We start from the raw sequence: 18492 nt of genomic DNA on the forward strand, positions 1-18492 counted from the left end.
TATTGAGATAGTTTGACAAAGAGGCAGAATTAGGGGATTTGGAACTTTGAGTTGGAACAGTGGAAGTGACTTTAGAACCATTGCTGAGGATTGGGGGTGCCCAAGGCAGAATAGGCCTAAATGTAAATTTCAACATTTCAGTGGATTTGCCTGTAAACAGTTCCGAATGCTGAATTCCATGAGCTAGGAATTGATCAGGCTTGTCCCCTTTAACATTCACCAAAACAGATTTCATTTATTGTAACATTTATTCACAAAATGTTGGAGTAACTCAGCAGGTCAGGCAGCATCTCGGGAGAGAAGGAATGGGTGACGTTTCGGGTCGAGACCTTTCTTCAGACTGATGTCAGGGGGATGGGACAAAGGAAAGATATAGGTGGAGACAGGAAGATAGAGGGAGAACTGGGAAGGGGGAGGGGAAGAGAGGGACAGATGAACTATCTAAAGTTGGAGAAGTCAATGCTCATACTGCTGGGCTGCAAGCTGTCCAAGCGAAATATGAGGTGCTGTTCCTCCAATTTCCGGTGGGCCTCACTATGGCACTGGAGGAGGCCCATGACAGAAAGGTCAGACTGGGGGTGGGAGGGGGAGTTGAAGTGCTCAGCCACCGGGAGATCAGGTTGGTTAAGGCGGACTGAGCGAAAGTGTTGAGCGAAACGATCGCCGAGCCTGCGTTTGGTTTTGCCGATGTAAAGAAGTTGACATCTAGAGCAGCGGATGCAATAGATGAGGTTGGAGGAGGTGCAGTCTGTCTCACCTGGAAAGACTGTTTGGGTCCTTGGATGGAGTTGAGGGGGGAGGTAAAGGGACAGGTGTTGCATCTCCTGCGGTTGCAGGGGAAAGTTCCCGGGGATGGGGGTGGGTAGGGAGGGACGAGTGGACATGGGAGTTACGGAAGGAGCGGTCTCTGCGGAACGCAGAAAGGGGAGGGGTTGGGTATCTGAGTGGTACCCAATTGCTACAGTCTGAGTATAAATCATAGAAAGTTTTTTTTTGTGCCATGGGAAATCCTTGGTTTCCTAGGTGGTGTTTTCAGTTTTCTTAAGAATTTCTGTCAATTATCATTTATACACATTATGTTACGCAACAAAAATTCTGAGCCATGATCATCTTCACGTTGGAAATTGGAAGACTGAACATCACACCAGATTGTGAATTAGGTAGCACAACAAATGATCTGTGTCCAAAAAGATCCAGAACCATTGACAACTATTTTCAATCAATTCTGCACTAAGTACGGCAGATTACTGGAAATGCCAGAAGATTCTATTTTTTAACTTTATTTTGGAGATATGGCGCGGAAATCGGCCCACTGAGTCCACGCCGACCAGTGATCCATCCCCGCACACTAACACTATCCTACACGAACTAGGGATGATTTACAATTAAACCAAACCAATTAACCTACAAACCTGTGCGTCTTTGCAATGTGGGAGGAAACCGGAGATTCCGGAGAAAACCCACGCAGGTCATGGAGGAACGTACAAACTCTGTACAGACAAGCACCCATTGTCAGGATCGAACCTGGGTCTCTGGCGCTGTAAGGCAGTAACTCTATCGCTGCGCCACCATGCCACCGTTTTGTTAAAATATTTTCTTTAAATAAATGTATCTAAAGGCAATCAGATATCTCAGCTGTACTAAGAATTTTAATGAGATAAAATAACCGACAAAGTGTGTATAATTATTCTTGTGAAACTTAGAATAGTCAAAATGTTGAAATGAAGAAGCATCTGGTTTTTTTTGGACCGTAAATCTTTCTTTCCTGTTTCATGTAAGGTAAGACCTTGTGGATAATTGTGCCTCATTTGCCGCTAGAGATTTGTTTTTCAGTGAATAAAGGCTGGCTGCCTTATTTATAAGAGTACAAAAGTCATTGTTTCGGTCCAATGTCTCTTTCCTTGTAAGGTTTTCCATTTTGCTGACACCTCTTCCTAATTGCACATGATGCCAAAATGAAATTTATGTGCTTCTGAAAGTATTGATCACATCTAGTTTACTCCTCTTCCCTCATAATTCTCCCACATGCATTCATAATGGAGCTAAACAGCTAATTATAAATTTTGTACAAGTTAAAGAAAAATCTTGGCATAATTGCTCTTCTCTGCCTGTAACTCATTTCTCTAAATGATTTATATCTGGCTAGCTAATTGTCGTTGCAGATATTAAATACTTTGTTTAATGGATTGACCTCATTTGCACATTGAAGATTGATTTATGATTAAGTAATTGAATATAGAATATACAGAATTCTCAATGGCACACTAGTTATTTGCATTTAGTAGTGCTACAATGACCAATAATTATCAGAATTATATTTTCTGCACTGAAGGCAATTTCACATTTGGTGGAACTGAAAATACAATTTTTGTTCTGATTCCGATTAGTTATTGTCATATACACCAAGGTGCAATGAAAATCCTAGTTTGCAGGAAGCTCGGAGAACAACCAACAAATTAAATGTACACAATAAATACAACAATGATTGCAAAGATAGCAGAATGGTGCAAAGATTGCACTGCAAACTGAATTTGTACAAAAATAACTGGTGTAATAACGGAATAAGTGAATGAGGCAGAGTTTAGCATACGAGTATTTGGCTGCGCTGCTACGAAGTGCAAAAGAGGTGATTGGTTCATGAATCTCATACCATTGGGGAAAAAGCTGTACTTAAGCCTGAACATCCAGACTTTCAAGGGCCTTTGTCTGAGAGAAAGCACATGACATGATGGACATGAGAGGGTTGTGACAGGGACACGACTGGCAAGTGTTTCTGACGAGATAGGGAGGAAAGGTAAAAGAGGTAGAGGAGTTGCATGATGCTTGTAGAATAAACAACAAATAAAATAAGTACACAATACGTACAACAATGATTGTAAATTAAGGAGCGAGCAATGAAGCAATCTGTTATTCTCGTGTGTCTGTTCATTTGGAGAGTTCATGGTGATCTGTAATCTAATTGTAGAATATGTTATGAATAAAAAGGAGGAAATATCCGGTCTTAGCGGGCTGAGAGGTGGGTAAATCCACAGTGCCTCAAGTATCCCAGGCTCCAAAGGGGTGAAGGGAGGAAATTGCTTGGGTACTGACAGTGATTTTTATATCTGACAGTAGGAGGTGAGGTGCCTGATGACAAAAGACTTCAGATAAATTATAGCGGCAGAGATAAGCCAGGTAATGGCATGGTTGTGAGTCTAACGTCACTGGTAGGGAATTTGTTGATAAATATTCTGAGAAGTATGATCTCTGTAAATATGTCAGAGATGCCAGGAGAGAATTCCAGAACAAGTCCAGGCTCAATTTAATCAAGGCAATGCCAGATGATCGCAGGGTCTGAATACCATCACGCCCTTTAAGCTGAAATCGGGGATAATCTCTGGCAGACATATCTCTTCCTGGATGAGATCAATCCTTTACACCCCTGCATCTCAGTAGCAGACATCAGATCTGCTTTCACAAGGGTGGACTCAAGAAAATTGGCCAGCCCACATGGAGTCCCTTGGTGGGTTCTGAAATTGCGTATCAATTTACTGGCCACAGTCTTTGCCAACATCTTCAACTTCTCACTTCCACAATCTACTGTCCCCATCTGTTTCAAAGAAACCTCCACCATTCCAGTCTCCAAGAAAAGTATAGTGACCTTTCTTTGTGATTACTACCCAGTAGCTCTCACATCGATTATAATAAAGTGCTTTGAAATACTGATAATGGCAGTATAAAATTGTACAAAAAATTTGCTCCACCCTGACATTCATCATGGCGTTCCTCACAGTCGTGTGCGCAGTCCCCTGCTTCCTCCCCACTTTTATCTGCACAAATCCCCTCGTTCAGACCACTTCCTGGTGGTGCTGCCACATACTTACTCTTAATTCTACATTATTTAGTGATTCCATTTTTGTACTTCTGTTTCTTTTTGCACTACTTTAGATTACAGTAGAGCCTCTGCATCATTCTGCTGTTTTGGCATTCATTGTTGCATTTATTATATCTACTATTATCTTGTACTCTGAGCTTCATGCATGCGAAGAATTTCTTTGCACCCTTGTGCATATGACAAACAGATCTGTTTCTTAATCTATTAACTTGATGGAAAGGAATGGATTCATCAAAGATAATTTTGAGGAAATCATTGAGGGCAGTGCAGTTGATCTAGTTCCTGATGGATTTCAGGAAGACCTATGATGGGTCCCGACCCAAAACGTCACCTATCCTTTTTTTCCAGAGCTTGATATCTGACATGGTCCTACATGGGAAATGAATCAAAGGTTTGAACACCTGGGATTCAAAGCAAATTGGATCAAAAATTCGCTTGGCAATAGTGGAGAGTTGTTTTTGTGATTGGAAGCTCGTGACGGTGGTCGATGCAATGACCCTTGCATTTGGTTATATAAACAATTGGGAAGTGAATGTCAGAGATATGATTCGGTTTGCAGATAACATAAAAAGCACTGATTTTATTGATAGCAAGGAGGATAATCTTAGGCAACAGGACAGTGTTAATGTTACTTTGAAGCACTGCAGCGCTTTGGTAAAAGTCCTCGAATGGTGCCACGGGAGCAGGAATACCATTTAGATTCATTGACAATTGAGCATTCACAATATATTTCTAGGATGATGCATAACTTGGAGGAGAACCTGCAGATGATGAGTTTGCTGCCTTGACTCACTAGGGACTAAACATCATATATTTGGGATGTGCAGTAGAGGACCCGTGTGAATAACTGCAGTTAATTTTGAGGATGGTACTCATTGTGGCCATTTTGTGTCAGTGATGGGGGAATTTTAAAACCCTGTGCTAAACAACAAGCTGTGACTTAAGGCAGTCTTGCATAATAATTACAATATTGGCACCTATCTGACAAATGGGAAAATGCTTTGATGTCCTGCTCACAAAAAAGGAGAACAAATCCAATCTAGCTAATTGTGGCCATTTACTCATAGGCAGAACAGTGGAAGCTGCCAAGCAGCATTTATTCATCCAATTACTGACCAAGGGACAAGCAGTTTGGGTTTCAATAGAAAACTACAGACTGATCAACCCATCAATTGGACGGAAAATGTCAGAATCGATTATAATGCATATCGTAACAGAACACCAACTAAAAATTCAGTGGGAATAGATGAATCAGCATGGATGTATGGAAGGGAAAACATATTTAATAAATCCTCTTTGATGATAGATATGGGAGTACCAATGGGTGTGGTGCAGTTGGGTTTTCAGAATACCTTTTATAATGTGCCACATGAGGCTTGTATCCAAAATTTAAAGCATGGGATTGGAAGTAATATGCTTGCATGGATTGAAGATTGATTCTCAGATTGGGAATGAGAGGTTGGGAAGGTGGTGACTAGTGGATACCATTGGAATTGGAATGTGGGCCTCAACTCATCAATGAGGGAAGCAAATGTACTATTTCTATGTTTGTCAATGACAGAAATTTCAAGGAGAGCACAATGGGGCTTCAAGGATGAGTGAGTGGGCAAATTTGTTGCAGATCCAATATAATGTGGAAGAATATATTTGTCACAAAGGGAGTGCAATGGAACCTCACCAGATTGATTGGGACATGGGAGCAGAGATAGTGCAAGTGCTTGGAATAATCACCAGAGCTTGGAGGAATGAGAGGGGTTCTCAAAGACGTACAAAAATCAGACCAGTTTTTTCTCCCCTGGTTTTAAAAAAAATGGGGTTACATTTGCCACCTTCCAATCTGCAGGTGTTGCAGCAAAATTTATAAACTTGATCCTTGAGGACTATTTGAAGTCTGTAAGCTGTGGTATATTTTGCATTAGATGGGAGTTTTAACATCTGCTTGGTTATCTTTGTGTAGGAATGCTATGCAAAATAAAAATAAGTCTGCAGCAGAGTTTTGCAATAGCAATACAGATGTTACTTCTGGTTTTAAAATCCAGAAGTCAGATTGATGGATTGCATTGGAGAGCAACTTTTTTTTAGCTACTTGTTTGCACAGGGGCTTTTTAATTAAGGTGCTTTTGCTATTTTAATATGTTAATTGCTGTCTATCAGCATTTCAGCAAAGGAAAACAGCTCCAGTTAAATGGATATTTGCCATTCTGCCTGTAGCTAGTTCTTTTATCATGACTGAGTCATTGTGGTTGAATTGAAACATGAGAAGCAATTTTAATTAGCAGCTATCAATTGCATTTATTTCACTTTCAGTCAAGGTAAGGTGATTATCATTGCTCCTTATTCCATGTTCTTATCAATTTTCTTAATGCTATTTCATTAAATTAAAACATAATTGAAACGTACAAATTTCATCACCGATTCCTTTTCTCCAGAGATGCTGCCTGTCCCGCTGAGTTGCTCCAGCATTTTGTGTCTATCTTTGATTTAAACCAACATCTGCAGTTCTTTCCTACACATATCCCAAAAAAACTTGATGGTTTCTGTAACTCCAGCAGATACGAAATGTTTGTTCTTTTGGGTTTGGAAGTGGAGGTGCAAATGTGATGATGGTACCTCCTTTGATGAAAATGCATTGCAATTTTGTGATGGGCAAGAGGTTCCAATCTGGACATGAAAAGTTTTGTTTTAATAAAGAATATTAAAATCTCCCATAACATTTTATCTGTTCAATTTGAGTCATGCACCAAACAGTACAATCAGATTAGATTTTGAGAAAGCCAAAAAGAAAAAAAAAACTAAACAAGGGCACAAACAAAAAAAGTCTAATCTCCTACAGCAGGTTAACAAAGATATTGTCAGTCATATGATAAAACTGTGCAGTGGAGAAACAGATGTGTGCATTGGATGTGCTCCAAGAAATGATGTCAGTTATATATAAATAAAACTATATGGATAGGAATTAGTTGTTAAGGCCATTTACGTATTCCTGTTTGGATTCAAGCCTAGATATTTTAATGTATTTAACAAGATAAGATTAAATTGAACTACTATATCAAGGGTTGTGTATCCTTTTTGGGAGAGAACTACCAAAAACACTAAGTACCTACTCATTCTATTGATGCATTTAACTTTTGTCAAAAGAGCATTTATACATAAATGATTTCCCTTTCTTTCTCCTTCCATCCAACTCAAAAGCTTGCGTTCTTTAAATAGCTATTGTTTCAATTATTGCTTCTATAAATAGGCTTCAATATTGTGTAAAATTTCATGAGGCATTAGTGTCATTTCTTAATGTCAGAAAACCATGTGAAACAATTTGAAAGTTTTTCTTTAAATACTGTCTTTTTTAATAATGATAGCAATATGTTCCAAAGTATATTTGTCTTTACGAGGATGTTGTAAGGACTTGGGGTCTGAGCTACAGGGAGAGGTTGAGTAGGCTGGGCCTCTATTCCTTGGAGCGCAGGAGGATGAGGGGTGATCTTATAGAGGTATATAAAAGCATGACAGGAATAGATTGGGTCTCTTGTCCAGAGTAGGTGAATAAAGGACATAGGTTTAAGATGAAGGGGAAAAGATTTAATACGAATCTGAGTGGTTACTTTTTCACGCAAAGGGTGGTGGGGGTATGAAACAAGCTGCCAGAGGAGGTTGTTGAGGCAGGGAATATCCCAACATTTAGGAAACAGTTAAACAGGTATATAGATTGGACAGGTTTGGGGGGATATGGGTCAAACAGCCGGGGAGACTAGTGTAGCTGGGACATGTTGGCCGGTGTGGGCAAGTTGGGCCAAAGGGCCTGTTTCCACGCTGTATCATGTTATGACTCTATTTATGTTGATAAATTTGCTTTCAAGATTTTCATTGATGTTTTAATTTCTTCATGGATGTACTGACAAGGCAGATTGAAAATGAATTGTGAAAATGTAAAGAATTATTCATTACGATGTATTTAATAAAAAAACATGTATTTGTTAAATGGTGAAACATTGGATTGTGTTGATGTACAAAGGGACCAAGATATTCTTGTACACAACTCATTGAAGGCCAACATTCTGGTGTTGCAAGCAATTAGGACAAACAGTTTAAAACCTTCATTTCCAGAGTTTGATTCCAAGAGCAAGGAAATCTTATTGCAATTGCGTAGGGCTTTGGTGAGAATATACCTGCAGCTTTGGCCTCCTTACAATGAACAGATATATAATTGCCATAGAGAGAATGCAGTAAATATTCTCTTTAACGCTGCCAGTGATGGTGTCTTTGCATATGGAGGAAAATCGAGTTGAAATCTTGGAAGAATGAAAGGTAATCATGTAACTGCTAGAAAATTCTGGGTTTGTCAGATTTGTTGCAGGGAGGTATTTCCCTTAACTGGGGAGTTTAAGCCTGGATATTTCTCTACCAATAACAATTGCAGAGACCTAGTCATTGTGTTCATTCAAAACAGATAATAGCGAGGAAACCCAAGAGACTGCACATGTTGAAAAATAGAGAATAAAAGAAAGTATATATCGCAGCACAAGGGAGATGGGGATCGTGCTGGTATCTGGTGCCAGAGTAGATGGTCAGTTGTGAACTGGAATGGTGCAGCAGGCTTGAACAGATAATTGGCTTATTCCTACTTGTATTTCTGACCACTTTCGGCTGCATATTTTTTATCTCCAAAAAGTTGGTGTTTATTTAGAAAGCAGAAAATAGAGATAACCTATTTACACGATGAGTCTAAGTAACGGACTGTTCCAGATGCTACGATCAGGCAAACGCCTCCGCTGTCACGCTGCGAAAACGGAGAGGATGAGATGGACTTCTTCCCACAGGCCATCAGGACTGTCAACTTTTATAACCCCAGAGACTAAATTTTTGTCGACACTAATAGTAACTTATTAACTTTATTTATATGCTGTAACTGTAATTCTTTTTGTGCACAACCCGCAGGCATTGCCACTTTCATTTCACTGCACATCGTGTATGTGTATGTGACAAATAAATTTGACTTGACTTGAAGTTGTTGGAGCAGTTTGTGTGTGTATGGAATCATTACATTGTTGTAATGCAGGCGATGATAAATGCAATCATTTTTTTTAATCATCGGGACACGTATCCACGTGACCCGGGGCAGCGATATCCGATACAAGTACTGAAGTGACATGAAACATGCCTTTTTGTTTGCTGTGCGAGAGCCTCGTAATTCCAGGTCCCGTGGACCAAACGGGTTGCATATCCTGAAATAGCTCCTCGACTCTCTACCCTGACTGGTAGCTGCCGATTTTGAAGAATATAAAAGTGGATAAGTCTCCAGGTCCTGATAGGATATTCCCTAGGACATTGAGGGAAGTTAGTGCAGAAATAGCAGGGGCTATGACGGAAATATTTCAAACGTCATTAGAAACAGGGATGGTGCCGGAAGATTGGCGCATTGCGCATGTTGTGCCTTTGTTTAAAAAAGGTTCTAAAAGTAAACCTAGCAATTATAGACCTATTAGTTTGACGTCTGTGGTGGGAAAATTAATGGAAAAGATACTTAGGGACAATATATATAATTATTTGGATAATCAAGGCCTGATTAGAAACAGTCAACATGGATTTGTGCCTGGAAGGTCATGTTTGACTAATCTTCTTGAATTTTTTGAAGAGGTTACCAGGGAAATTTATAAGGGCAAGGCTGTGGATGTTGTCTATATGGACTTCAGTAAGGCATTTGACAAGGTTCCACATGGAAGGTTGATTAAGAAGGTTAAATCGTTGGGTATTAATAGTGAGGTTGCAAGATGGATTCAACAATGGCTGAATGGGAGATACCAGAGGGTAACGGTTGACAATTGTATGTCAGGTTGGAGGCCAGTGTCTAGTGGAGTGCCCCAAGGATCTGTGTTGGGTCCACTGTTGTTTGTCATTTACATTAATGATCTGGATGATGGTGTGGCAAATTGGATTAGTAAATATGCAGATGATACTAAGATAGGTGGAGTAGTTGATAGTGAGGTAGATTTTCAAAGTCTACAGAGAGACTTGGGCCTTTTGGAAGGGTGGGCTGAAAGATGGCAGATGGAGTTTAATGCTGATAAGTGTGAGGTGCTGCATTTTGGTAGGACAAATCAAAATAGGACGTACAGGGTAAATGGTAGGGAATTGAGGAATGCAGTGGAACAGAGGGATCTGGGAATAACTGTGCATTGTTCCCTGAAGGTGGAATCTCATGTGGATAGGGTGGTGAAGAAGGCGTTTGGTATGCTTGCCTTTATAAATCAGAGCATCGAGTATAGAAGTTGGGATGTAATGTTGAAATTGTACAGGGCATTGGTGAGGCCAAATCTGGAGTATGGTGTGCAGTTCTGGTCGCCAAATTATAGGAAGGATGTCGACAAAATGGAGAGGGTACAGAGGAGATTTACTAGAATGTTGCCTGGGTTTCAGCACTTAGGCTACAGAGAGAGGTTGAACAGGTTGGGTCTTTATTCTTTGGAGCGTAGAAGGTTGAGGGGGGACTTGATAGAGGTTTTTAAAATTTTGAGAGGGACGGACAGAGTTGACGTGGGTAGGCTTTTCCCTTTGAGAGTGGGGAAGATTCCAACAAGGGGACATAGCTTCAGAATTGAGGGACAAAGGTTTAGGGGTAACATGAGGGGGAACTTCTTTACTCAGAGGGTTGTGGCTGTATGGAATGGGCTTCCGGTGGAAGTGGTGGAGGCTGGCTCGATTTTATTATTTAAGAGTAAATTGGATAGGTATATGGATAGGAGGGGATTGGAGGGTTATGGTCTGAGTGCAGGTAGATGAGACTAGGTCAGGGAGAATGGTCGGTGTGGACGGGTAGGGCCGGACAGGCCTGTTTCCATGCTGTAGTTGTTATATGTTATATATGTTATATGTTATATATGTTATATAAGAACAAAGCTTGTCGTTAGTAATCAGCGGAAGTGAAATTGAGGGGGCCTTTGAAAAGAACACTAAAAATAACCACCTGTTATCTGAAAACTGCATCGAAGTGCGATTTCTCAGGATTGGGACCTCATCAGGCTTTCGTGTCGATGTTGTTCGCAACATGTAGCTGGTCCGGTTAACAGGGTGTCACCACCTAAAGTTTTCCTTCTAAAATTAGTTATTCAAACAAAAATATGCCTCCAGAATCTCTCTTCAAATGTAAGCAGTTGTAATAATGCGCATGTTGGGCGACATTGTGTGGTGAGGCTGGAGCGCTTTCACAAGAGGGAATTAACCCCGCTTTCTTGTCTGTTTATCTTGGAATTAAGCTTGTACTTTGAAACGATTTCCCATGGACTTACGTGGATGTGGAATTGGTTTGCTCAACATCACAGTTCAGAACCGAATATTTAGCAAGTTGTTACAATGGCATTTCGCACGATGTTTGTGACACAAGAACTGTGGAATGAATGAGATCTGTGCCAAAGGAACTGGGAGGGTTTTATTTTTCTTCTCGGCAGCGTGAACAGCCGAGCGTATGATTTAGGCAAATCTTCCCCTGCTTGTATGTGGTTGGTCGGCTGATTGCTTGCGCTCAGTTGTTTTCAACAGCAGATGGAGAGGAAGCGCTACCGATCACTGGAATCCGCCTGGCGTAACGGAGCAAGATTTGTGAACTGAACACTTCGTGCACGTTGTATTTGTGCCGCGTCTGACTCCTTTTGAATGGTGGCGATGCTTCCCAAATGAGCTCAGCACGCTTGGCTGGTAAATCTCCAGTAATCTCACTCAGACAATCACTTTATGGCCTAATTCGAATCTGGAGAGAGCGGGAAAGGAGAGTCTTTTTGTGGTGATGGGAGATGTAACATCGGAAAGACGGAAAGCTGACAACAACAAAAAAAAGCTAGAAATGCTTGTCCTCGTGTTGGAGTGACTCAGTAACGGGCTGTGATTGTGGCCGCAATCCACACACTAGATCAGCGGCTGGCTTATTAGCCAAGTCTGCTTTTCCATTAACACTGATCATTCCGAGGTGCTACCAAATTGAGATGGACCCGGCAGCTACACTGGTGAATGAATTCTCGCAACGTCCGATCGCATGTGTCTCAGCCATTCGGAGGAGCAAAACAACCCTGCCGAGGTGACCTATTGCAGTACAAGCATTAGAGCATTTCGGAGCCAACTCCAGGCAGAAAAGAAAGGCACAGATTTATGCAGCACGAACTCTAAGAGAACGAGACACCTCACGGAAATAAGAAATGAAGTCTAGCAGCTTTAGCTGTTTGGGAATAGAATCATTCATTTGCCTGTCGGTCCACTGCTGATGCGAGAGGCCGCTCAACAAACAAACAAACAAACAAACAGTTAATTCAGTTCACACGTGTTTGCAAATTGGAAGGAACTGGGGGATTTTAATCTGAATTTGTACCATGGATGATTCGAGTATTTTGAGGAGGAGAGGATTGCAGGTAAGGCTGGTGACGGAGGAAGCTGAACTGAAACTAAGTTTCACGTGTTACGGTTGAACAAATGTGCCGGTGAGCTGGTGTCACCTCCGTTGATTATTTTGCAGCTCCGTTGATTATTTTGAATTTGGCAGCTCTTGGCAGTACCTTGTTCACCCTGAATGCTGGGATATGATTTGCAGACCTGACGGAATGTTCGAGGATGGATTGCGCTTTAACAAAAATAACTATCTTCAAAGTACTTGCATATGTTAAAGGGCCTTTACTTATCCATTTAAAATTATAGGCGAGCCATGGGGAAAAGAAAAGCATCAAGCTTCGAGTTTTTGAAGCTGATGGGTTTATTTCTGAACGGCCTCCGATCATCGGCTTGATGCTTTCTTTAGGGGTTGCAGGGTATGTTAACTTTAATCAATTGCTGAGATTTGTATACCATTCCGTTACGTATTTTGATTGAGATTTATTTTAATGTAATTAATTTCTGTCGGTAGAAGTAATTCCAAAAACTAAAACGTGCTGTGATTTTATTTTCATTGTCTCTCTGGGATGTTTCCCATTTATTTTCTATGTTTTATTTTTTTTAAACATACACATTCAACCAGCAAATATTGGCTGATAGGTGGTGAAGGCCAATAGAGTTGTCTCTGCTCCCTCTCCTGACAGAAGATCCACAAGGTGATAGAATGGAAATATTACAAATATTCTAGTCAGGCAGCTTCTGTGGAGAAAGAAGCAGCAGTTTACAGGCTCTTCAACTGTTGCGTTCCTCCCAGGTGCTGAGCATTTCCAGCATTATCTGTTTCTATTTCAGTTTTGGTTTTCCGTCACTCATTACAAGGTTTTCCTTTGTGTAAGATCTCCTCAGTACAGTGTGGCAATCATACAAAATCTAATTAGATACCATGAAACATATTTCAGGAAGGTTGTATCCTGGATTCCTGAGACTCTGAGTCAATCCTGACCTTTGGTGCTGTCTGTGAGGAGTTTGCATGTTCTCTCTGACTGCGTGGGTTTCCTCCGGGTGCTCTGGTTTCCTCCTACATTCCAAAGACTTGCAGGTTTGTGGGTTAACAGGCTTTTGTAAAATTGGTTCTAGTGTGCAAGGAGTGGATGCAAAAGTGGAATAATACAACTAGTGTGAGCAGGTATTTGACGGTCGACGTGTACTCTGAGCTGAAGGATCTATTTCCATGCAGCATCCCGAAACTAAAAGGACAACACATTGTTGCAACACGCAATTGAGAAAAAAAAGTCGGCAGGAGTGCTAGAGAAGGCCTGTCGTGCTCCATAGCTGAGATAAGATTAGGAATGTGCAGGTCAGTTCAAGAACCTAATGGTTTTCGGAAAGTGACTGTTCCTAAATGGTGTGCGACTTCAGGCTCCTGTACCTCTTGCATAATAGCAATAGCGTGAAGAGGGCATATTCCCAATGGTGAGATTCAATGGTTGAGGCAACCCCTCATGCAGATGCTCTAGATGGTGGGAAGGACGGTGCCAGACGTAGATCTGGCTGTGCCCATCACTCCCTGCAGTCTCTTGCGTTCCTGTGCATTGGAATTGCCGTACCAGTCTACGTTGCAACCAGCCAGGATACTTCAGCCAGGATACCCATTCCTTCTCTCCCGAGATGCTGCCTGACCTGCTGAGTTACTCCAGCATTTTGTGAATAAATCAGCCAGGATACTTTCTGCACTGCATCTGTAGAAATTTCTCAGTGTATTCTGTGACCTGACAAATTTCTTTAAACTTCTATGAAGGTAGAGGTAATGGCGCCTTCTTTTTGATCATATCTATGTGCCTGGCCCAGTACAGGTCATCAGACATTTAGCGCCAGGAATTAGAAGCTGCCATCTCTCTACACCGCCAACCCACTAATGAAAACTGGTACATGGCCTTTGAGCTTTCCCTTTCTGAAGTTAACGATGAGTTCCTTGGTTTTGTTGACATTGAGCGAAAGGTTATATTGCAGCATGACAACCAGGTGTTCTATCTCTCTCCTGAACGCTGACTATTGCCTGTCATTCGGCCAACAACAGTGGTATCATTGGCTTATTTATGGATAGCATTGGTGCTGTGCTTAGCCACACGGACATAAGTTTGAAGAGAGTAGAGCTGGGGGTGAAGCTGCACAACCTTGAGGTGTACCTTTGTTGATATTCAGTGAGAATGAGATGTTGTTGGCAATCTGCGCAAATTGTTGTCTGGTGTAAAGTTCAGAAGTGAAAGGAGCAGCATTCGGTCCATCAAGTCTGTTCCCCTATTCAGTCATGACTGATCTATCTTTCCCTCTCAAGTCCATTCTCCTGCCTTTGCCCCATAACCCCTGGCACCCTGACTAAACAAGAATCTGTCACTCTCCGCCTCAAAAATACCCATTGAATTGGCTTCCAAAGATTCACCACCCTCTGACAAAAGAAATTCCTCCTCATCTCCTTTGTAAAGGTACGTTTGTTTATTCTGAGACTATGGACCCTGTTCCTTGACTCTCCAACTAGTGGAAACATCCTCCACGTTCACTCCAGGCCTTTCGGTAAGTTTCAATGAGGAGGTCGTGTTCAATTGCAAAGGGAGGCACAAAGGCCTATGTTTTGGAGCTTGGCGATGTGTTTGGAGAGGACTATAATATTAACTGGCGAAGTATAGTCGATGAACAGCAGCCTGATATGTGTTCCTGTTATCCAGATGGTCCAGAGCAGGGTGGAGAGCTGTCAATCAGGCAAGTTGAAGCGATTCCAGGTTATTTTTAAAGCAGGAGTTGATTCATGCAAAAATCAACCTTTTAAGTCACTTCATTATAATCGATGTAAGTGCTACTGGACAGCAGTCATTGAAACAATTCCACCATGCTTCTGGGCACCAGTACAGTATATGCCTTTTTGACGCAGGTGACGATCTCAGACCAGAAGCGAGAGATTAAATATGTCCTTGAATACCCCAGCCAGTTGGTCCAATCTGGTCTAAAGCACTTGGCGAGGTACACCGTCTCAGCTGTGTGGATTCACCCTCTTGAAGGATGCTCTGATGTTTGTCTCAGAGACTGAGTTCACAGGGTCTTCAGGGGCTGTGGGGGCTTGTGTAAATGTATCATTGTTCTTTCATAACGTACATGAAAGGCATTGAGTCGATCCAGAAGTGATGCATCATTGTTACTTATGCTACACAGTTTTACCTTGAGGGAGGTGATAGCATATAAGAACCTTCCACAGCTGTAGAGTTTCCCTCTGTGACTCCAGCTTAGTCCGGAATTGTCTCTATGTTTACGCTGGCCTTCGGCAGATCAGACCTGGACTTTGCTTATGTCTCTGGATCACCGAGGCATGTGTTGTGGAGCAGAAAGATCTATGAATGCAGGTACATAGGTCCTTGAAAGTGGCGTGACAGGTTGGTAGGATGATCAAGAAGACTTTCAGTACATTGGCCTTCTTCAGTCGGGGTATTGCATATTGAAGTTGGGATGTTATGTCACAGTTGTACGAGACGTTGGTGAGGCTGCATTTGGATGATTGTTTTCAGTTTTGCTCGCACTGCTACAGGAAAGATGTTAAGCTGGAAAGAGTGCAGAGAAGATTCACGAGATGTATATAAGAAAATAACTGCAGATGCTGGTACAAATCGATTTATTCACAAAATGCTGGAGTAACTCAGCAGGTCAGGCAGCATCCTGGGAGAGAAGGAATGGGTGACGTTTCGGGTCGAGACCTTTCTTCAGACTGATGTTGCCAGGACTTGAGAGGTTGAGCTATAGGAAGAGGTTGGGTTTGCTAGGACTGTTTTCTTTGGATCGCAGAAGGATGAGGGATGATCTTAGAGGTGTATAAGATCATGGGTAGAATAAATAGGGTGAATGCACATTGTCTTTTGCTCAGAGTAGGTGACCAAGAACCGCAGGACATAAGTTTAAGGTGAGAGGGGAAACATTTAATAGGAACCTGAGTGCAACTTTTGCACACAGGGTTGTGGGGATATGAAATGAGTTGCCAAAGAAGGTAGTTGAGGTAGGTAGAATAACAATATTTAAAATAAATTTGGACAAGTACATGGATAGAAAAGTTTAGTAGAATGTGGGCCAAATGCAGGCAGGTGGGTCCAGTGTTGATGGAGACCTGTTTCGGTGCTGTATGTCTCCGTGACTATTTCTTTATGAAATTGGTGACAATGGAGGCATATTCATTCAGGTCTGGTGATGAATCCTTGAACCTGACCCAGTCCACCAGTGCTAAACAGTCCTGTAACCACACCTCTGCATCAGCTGAGTTCTTTACCAGCACCACACTCTGAGTCTTGGTCTGTACACAGGAAGAAGCAGCATAGCCAGGTAGACAGATTTACCAAAAAGCAGGCGAGGGATGGAGCAGGAGACATTCCTGATGGTGGTACAGCAGTGATGGAGTATGTTCGGTCCTCTGATATTGATAGTGATGTATTGATGGTATTTTAGCAGATGTTTCTTCAAGCTCGTTGAAGTCCTCAGCAATGTTGCGGAAGATGATAAGGTACAATGTTTTGTCTTTGTGATTGCAGTCAACGATTCCTCTAGCTGGGGCAGGATGTAGACTGCAGCCAGAACTGCAGATTGAGAACTCCCATGGTAGGTAGAATGGTCAGCACTGAACCACCAGATGTTCCAGGGCAGGGGAGCAGGAATGAGTTTAACATGAAGCAGTATCTACCACCTTTTCCTTTTTCAGGCACCACCGCTTGGCCCATTTGGTGGATGGAATAGCCCTTGTGCTAGAGCACCATGTCTACAGAGTTGGTGTGAGCCTTATCTCTATTCTCCGTTAAGTAGGTACACACGAGTCCCCAATGTGCCTCTGATCAGCTGTGTTGCTCTTGGATCTTCTATCTTGTTCTCCAGCTATTGTACATTGGGAACAAGGATGCCAGGATTTGGCGGGGTGAGGAGAAGAGGGTAGCATGCTCCCACGCTTCAGTCTTTCCTGACCAGGTTTTCTCATACAATGGAGGCCGCCCTGATGCATCCAGGTGTTATCCAGGGAGTTGGTTCCACTGAATCTGTCAGGCGATTGTGAGAATGCCAATGCATTTAAATGGCTGATAAGACAGTTTCCTACTGTGGGCGTTCTGTCTGCAGATTGCAGCTTTAAAAGATCAAAATGTGAATACACATGTTCTCCTACATGCTGTCTGCAAAATATGGCCTCTCACTGATTCCATCTTGAAAGAAAAGAAAATGAGGCATGGTTGTATGCAATTGCCAGCAGGTGCCATCTTTGAATGTGCAAGTTGCCTTCTAACATTTAAAAATGGAAGGGAATAAAGCCGACGGCCCCCATAGGGAATACCCAAGACTTTGGGACTGATTTACTGCTACCACAGGATTGTTGATACCTTGTGATTCCTAGTATGGTTTTCTGCCAGCTGGTGGGTTTCCAGTCATAGTGCAGCACAGAACCCCTCTCGTCTTGGAGGCCTAGAGCACACCTCGAATGGCTTTTGCAACCACTGATGCTCTGTTCTGAGACAAGTTGTCAGAAAAATTAAAAGTTAGCAATGTTTCTGATGATCACACATTCAAAACCACACAGAATCTATGAAAAATAATTTTAAAAATCCAACTGTAAAGAACTGGAATCTAAAAACACATTGAAAATCAATTAAGACCCTGATTTTAATTGTATGAAGTAAAATAGTCAGTTTGTTCTTTTGGTGGTAGCTGATTCCTTGCATTAATTTCAGTGAGACTACTGTATTTGTCTCGGGTCTAATAGTACAAGTTCTGTGTCGGATATTTCCAAGCATGAGTGCTGACAAGTCTGTAGTAGTTTGCATTGCTCCATTGGACTCCATGGGGAGTCTACTGTGCAGTGCAGGGACAGGTGGCATAAATCATGGCGCACCCCTTGGGCACTTGCTCGCATGTGGTTCAAGAGCAGCAGAGTGTGTTTGCAGGCCAACCTCAGGAAATGCATATTGGGCCTGAGGGTAGGAAATGGAAGAGAAGCGAAGCAAAGAAAATGTACAGAGCCATCATATTTTTGTTGCAATATTTTCACAGCTGATTAGTTTATTTACCATACCTGAACCTGGGGGAATTTTTATTTGTGAAATTAAAGACCAAAACTCTAGCTATATATTGGTGCTTATTAAGCACTCAGCTGACTTATTTGTGAAATTGATTGATGATCAATATTAGTGTTTCACTTGAGGGGAACACATGGAAAATGTTGTCAGTGAACACCAGCATTTAAAAGTATTGTCAATGGGATG

At 41.8% G+C, this 18492-nt stretch overlaps 1 protein-coding gene across 5 annotated transcripts in view; it reads left to right on the forward strand.

Annotated features, from left to right (window-relative positions):
- Positions 1–18492, forward strand: part of mast2 (microtubule associated serine/threonine kinase 2) — a 266095-nt gene that overhangs the window by 42450 nt on the left and 205153 nt on the right. The window contains exon 1 of one of the 5 annotated variants that reach the window (XM_078408493.1): positions 11823–12264. The exons of the other annotated variants lie outside the window; for them this stretch is intronic. Coding sequence (XP_078264619.1) covers positions 12226–12264 — 39 coding nt within the window. The 5' untranslated portion in view covers positions 11823–12225. Of the gene's footprint in view, positions 1–11822; positions 12265–18492 lie in introns of those variants that run through there. 5 annotated transcript variants of the gene reach the window in all.

The sequence above is a fragment of the Rhinoraja longicauda genome, chromosome 11 (assembly GCF_053455715.1).
Source record: "Rhinoraja longicauda isolate Sanriku21f chromosome 11, sRhiLon1.1, whole genome shotgun sequence".
NCBI classification, from domain to species: Eukaryota; Metazoa; Chordata; class Chondrichthyes; order Rajiformes; family Arhynchobatidae; genus Rhinoraja; species Rhinoraja longicauda.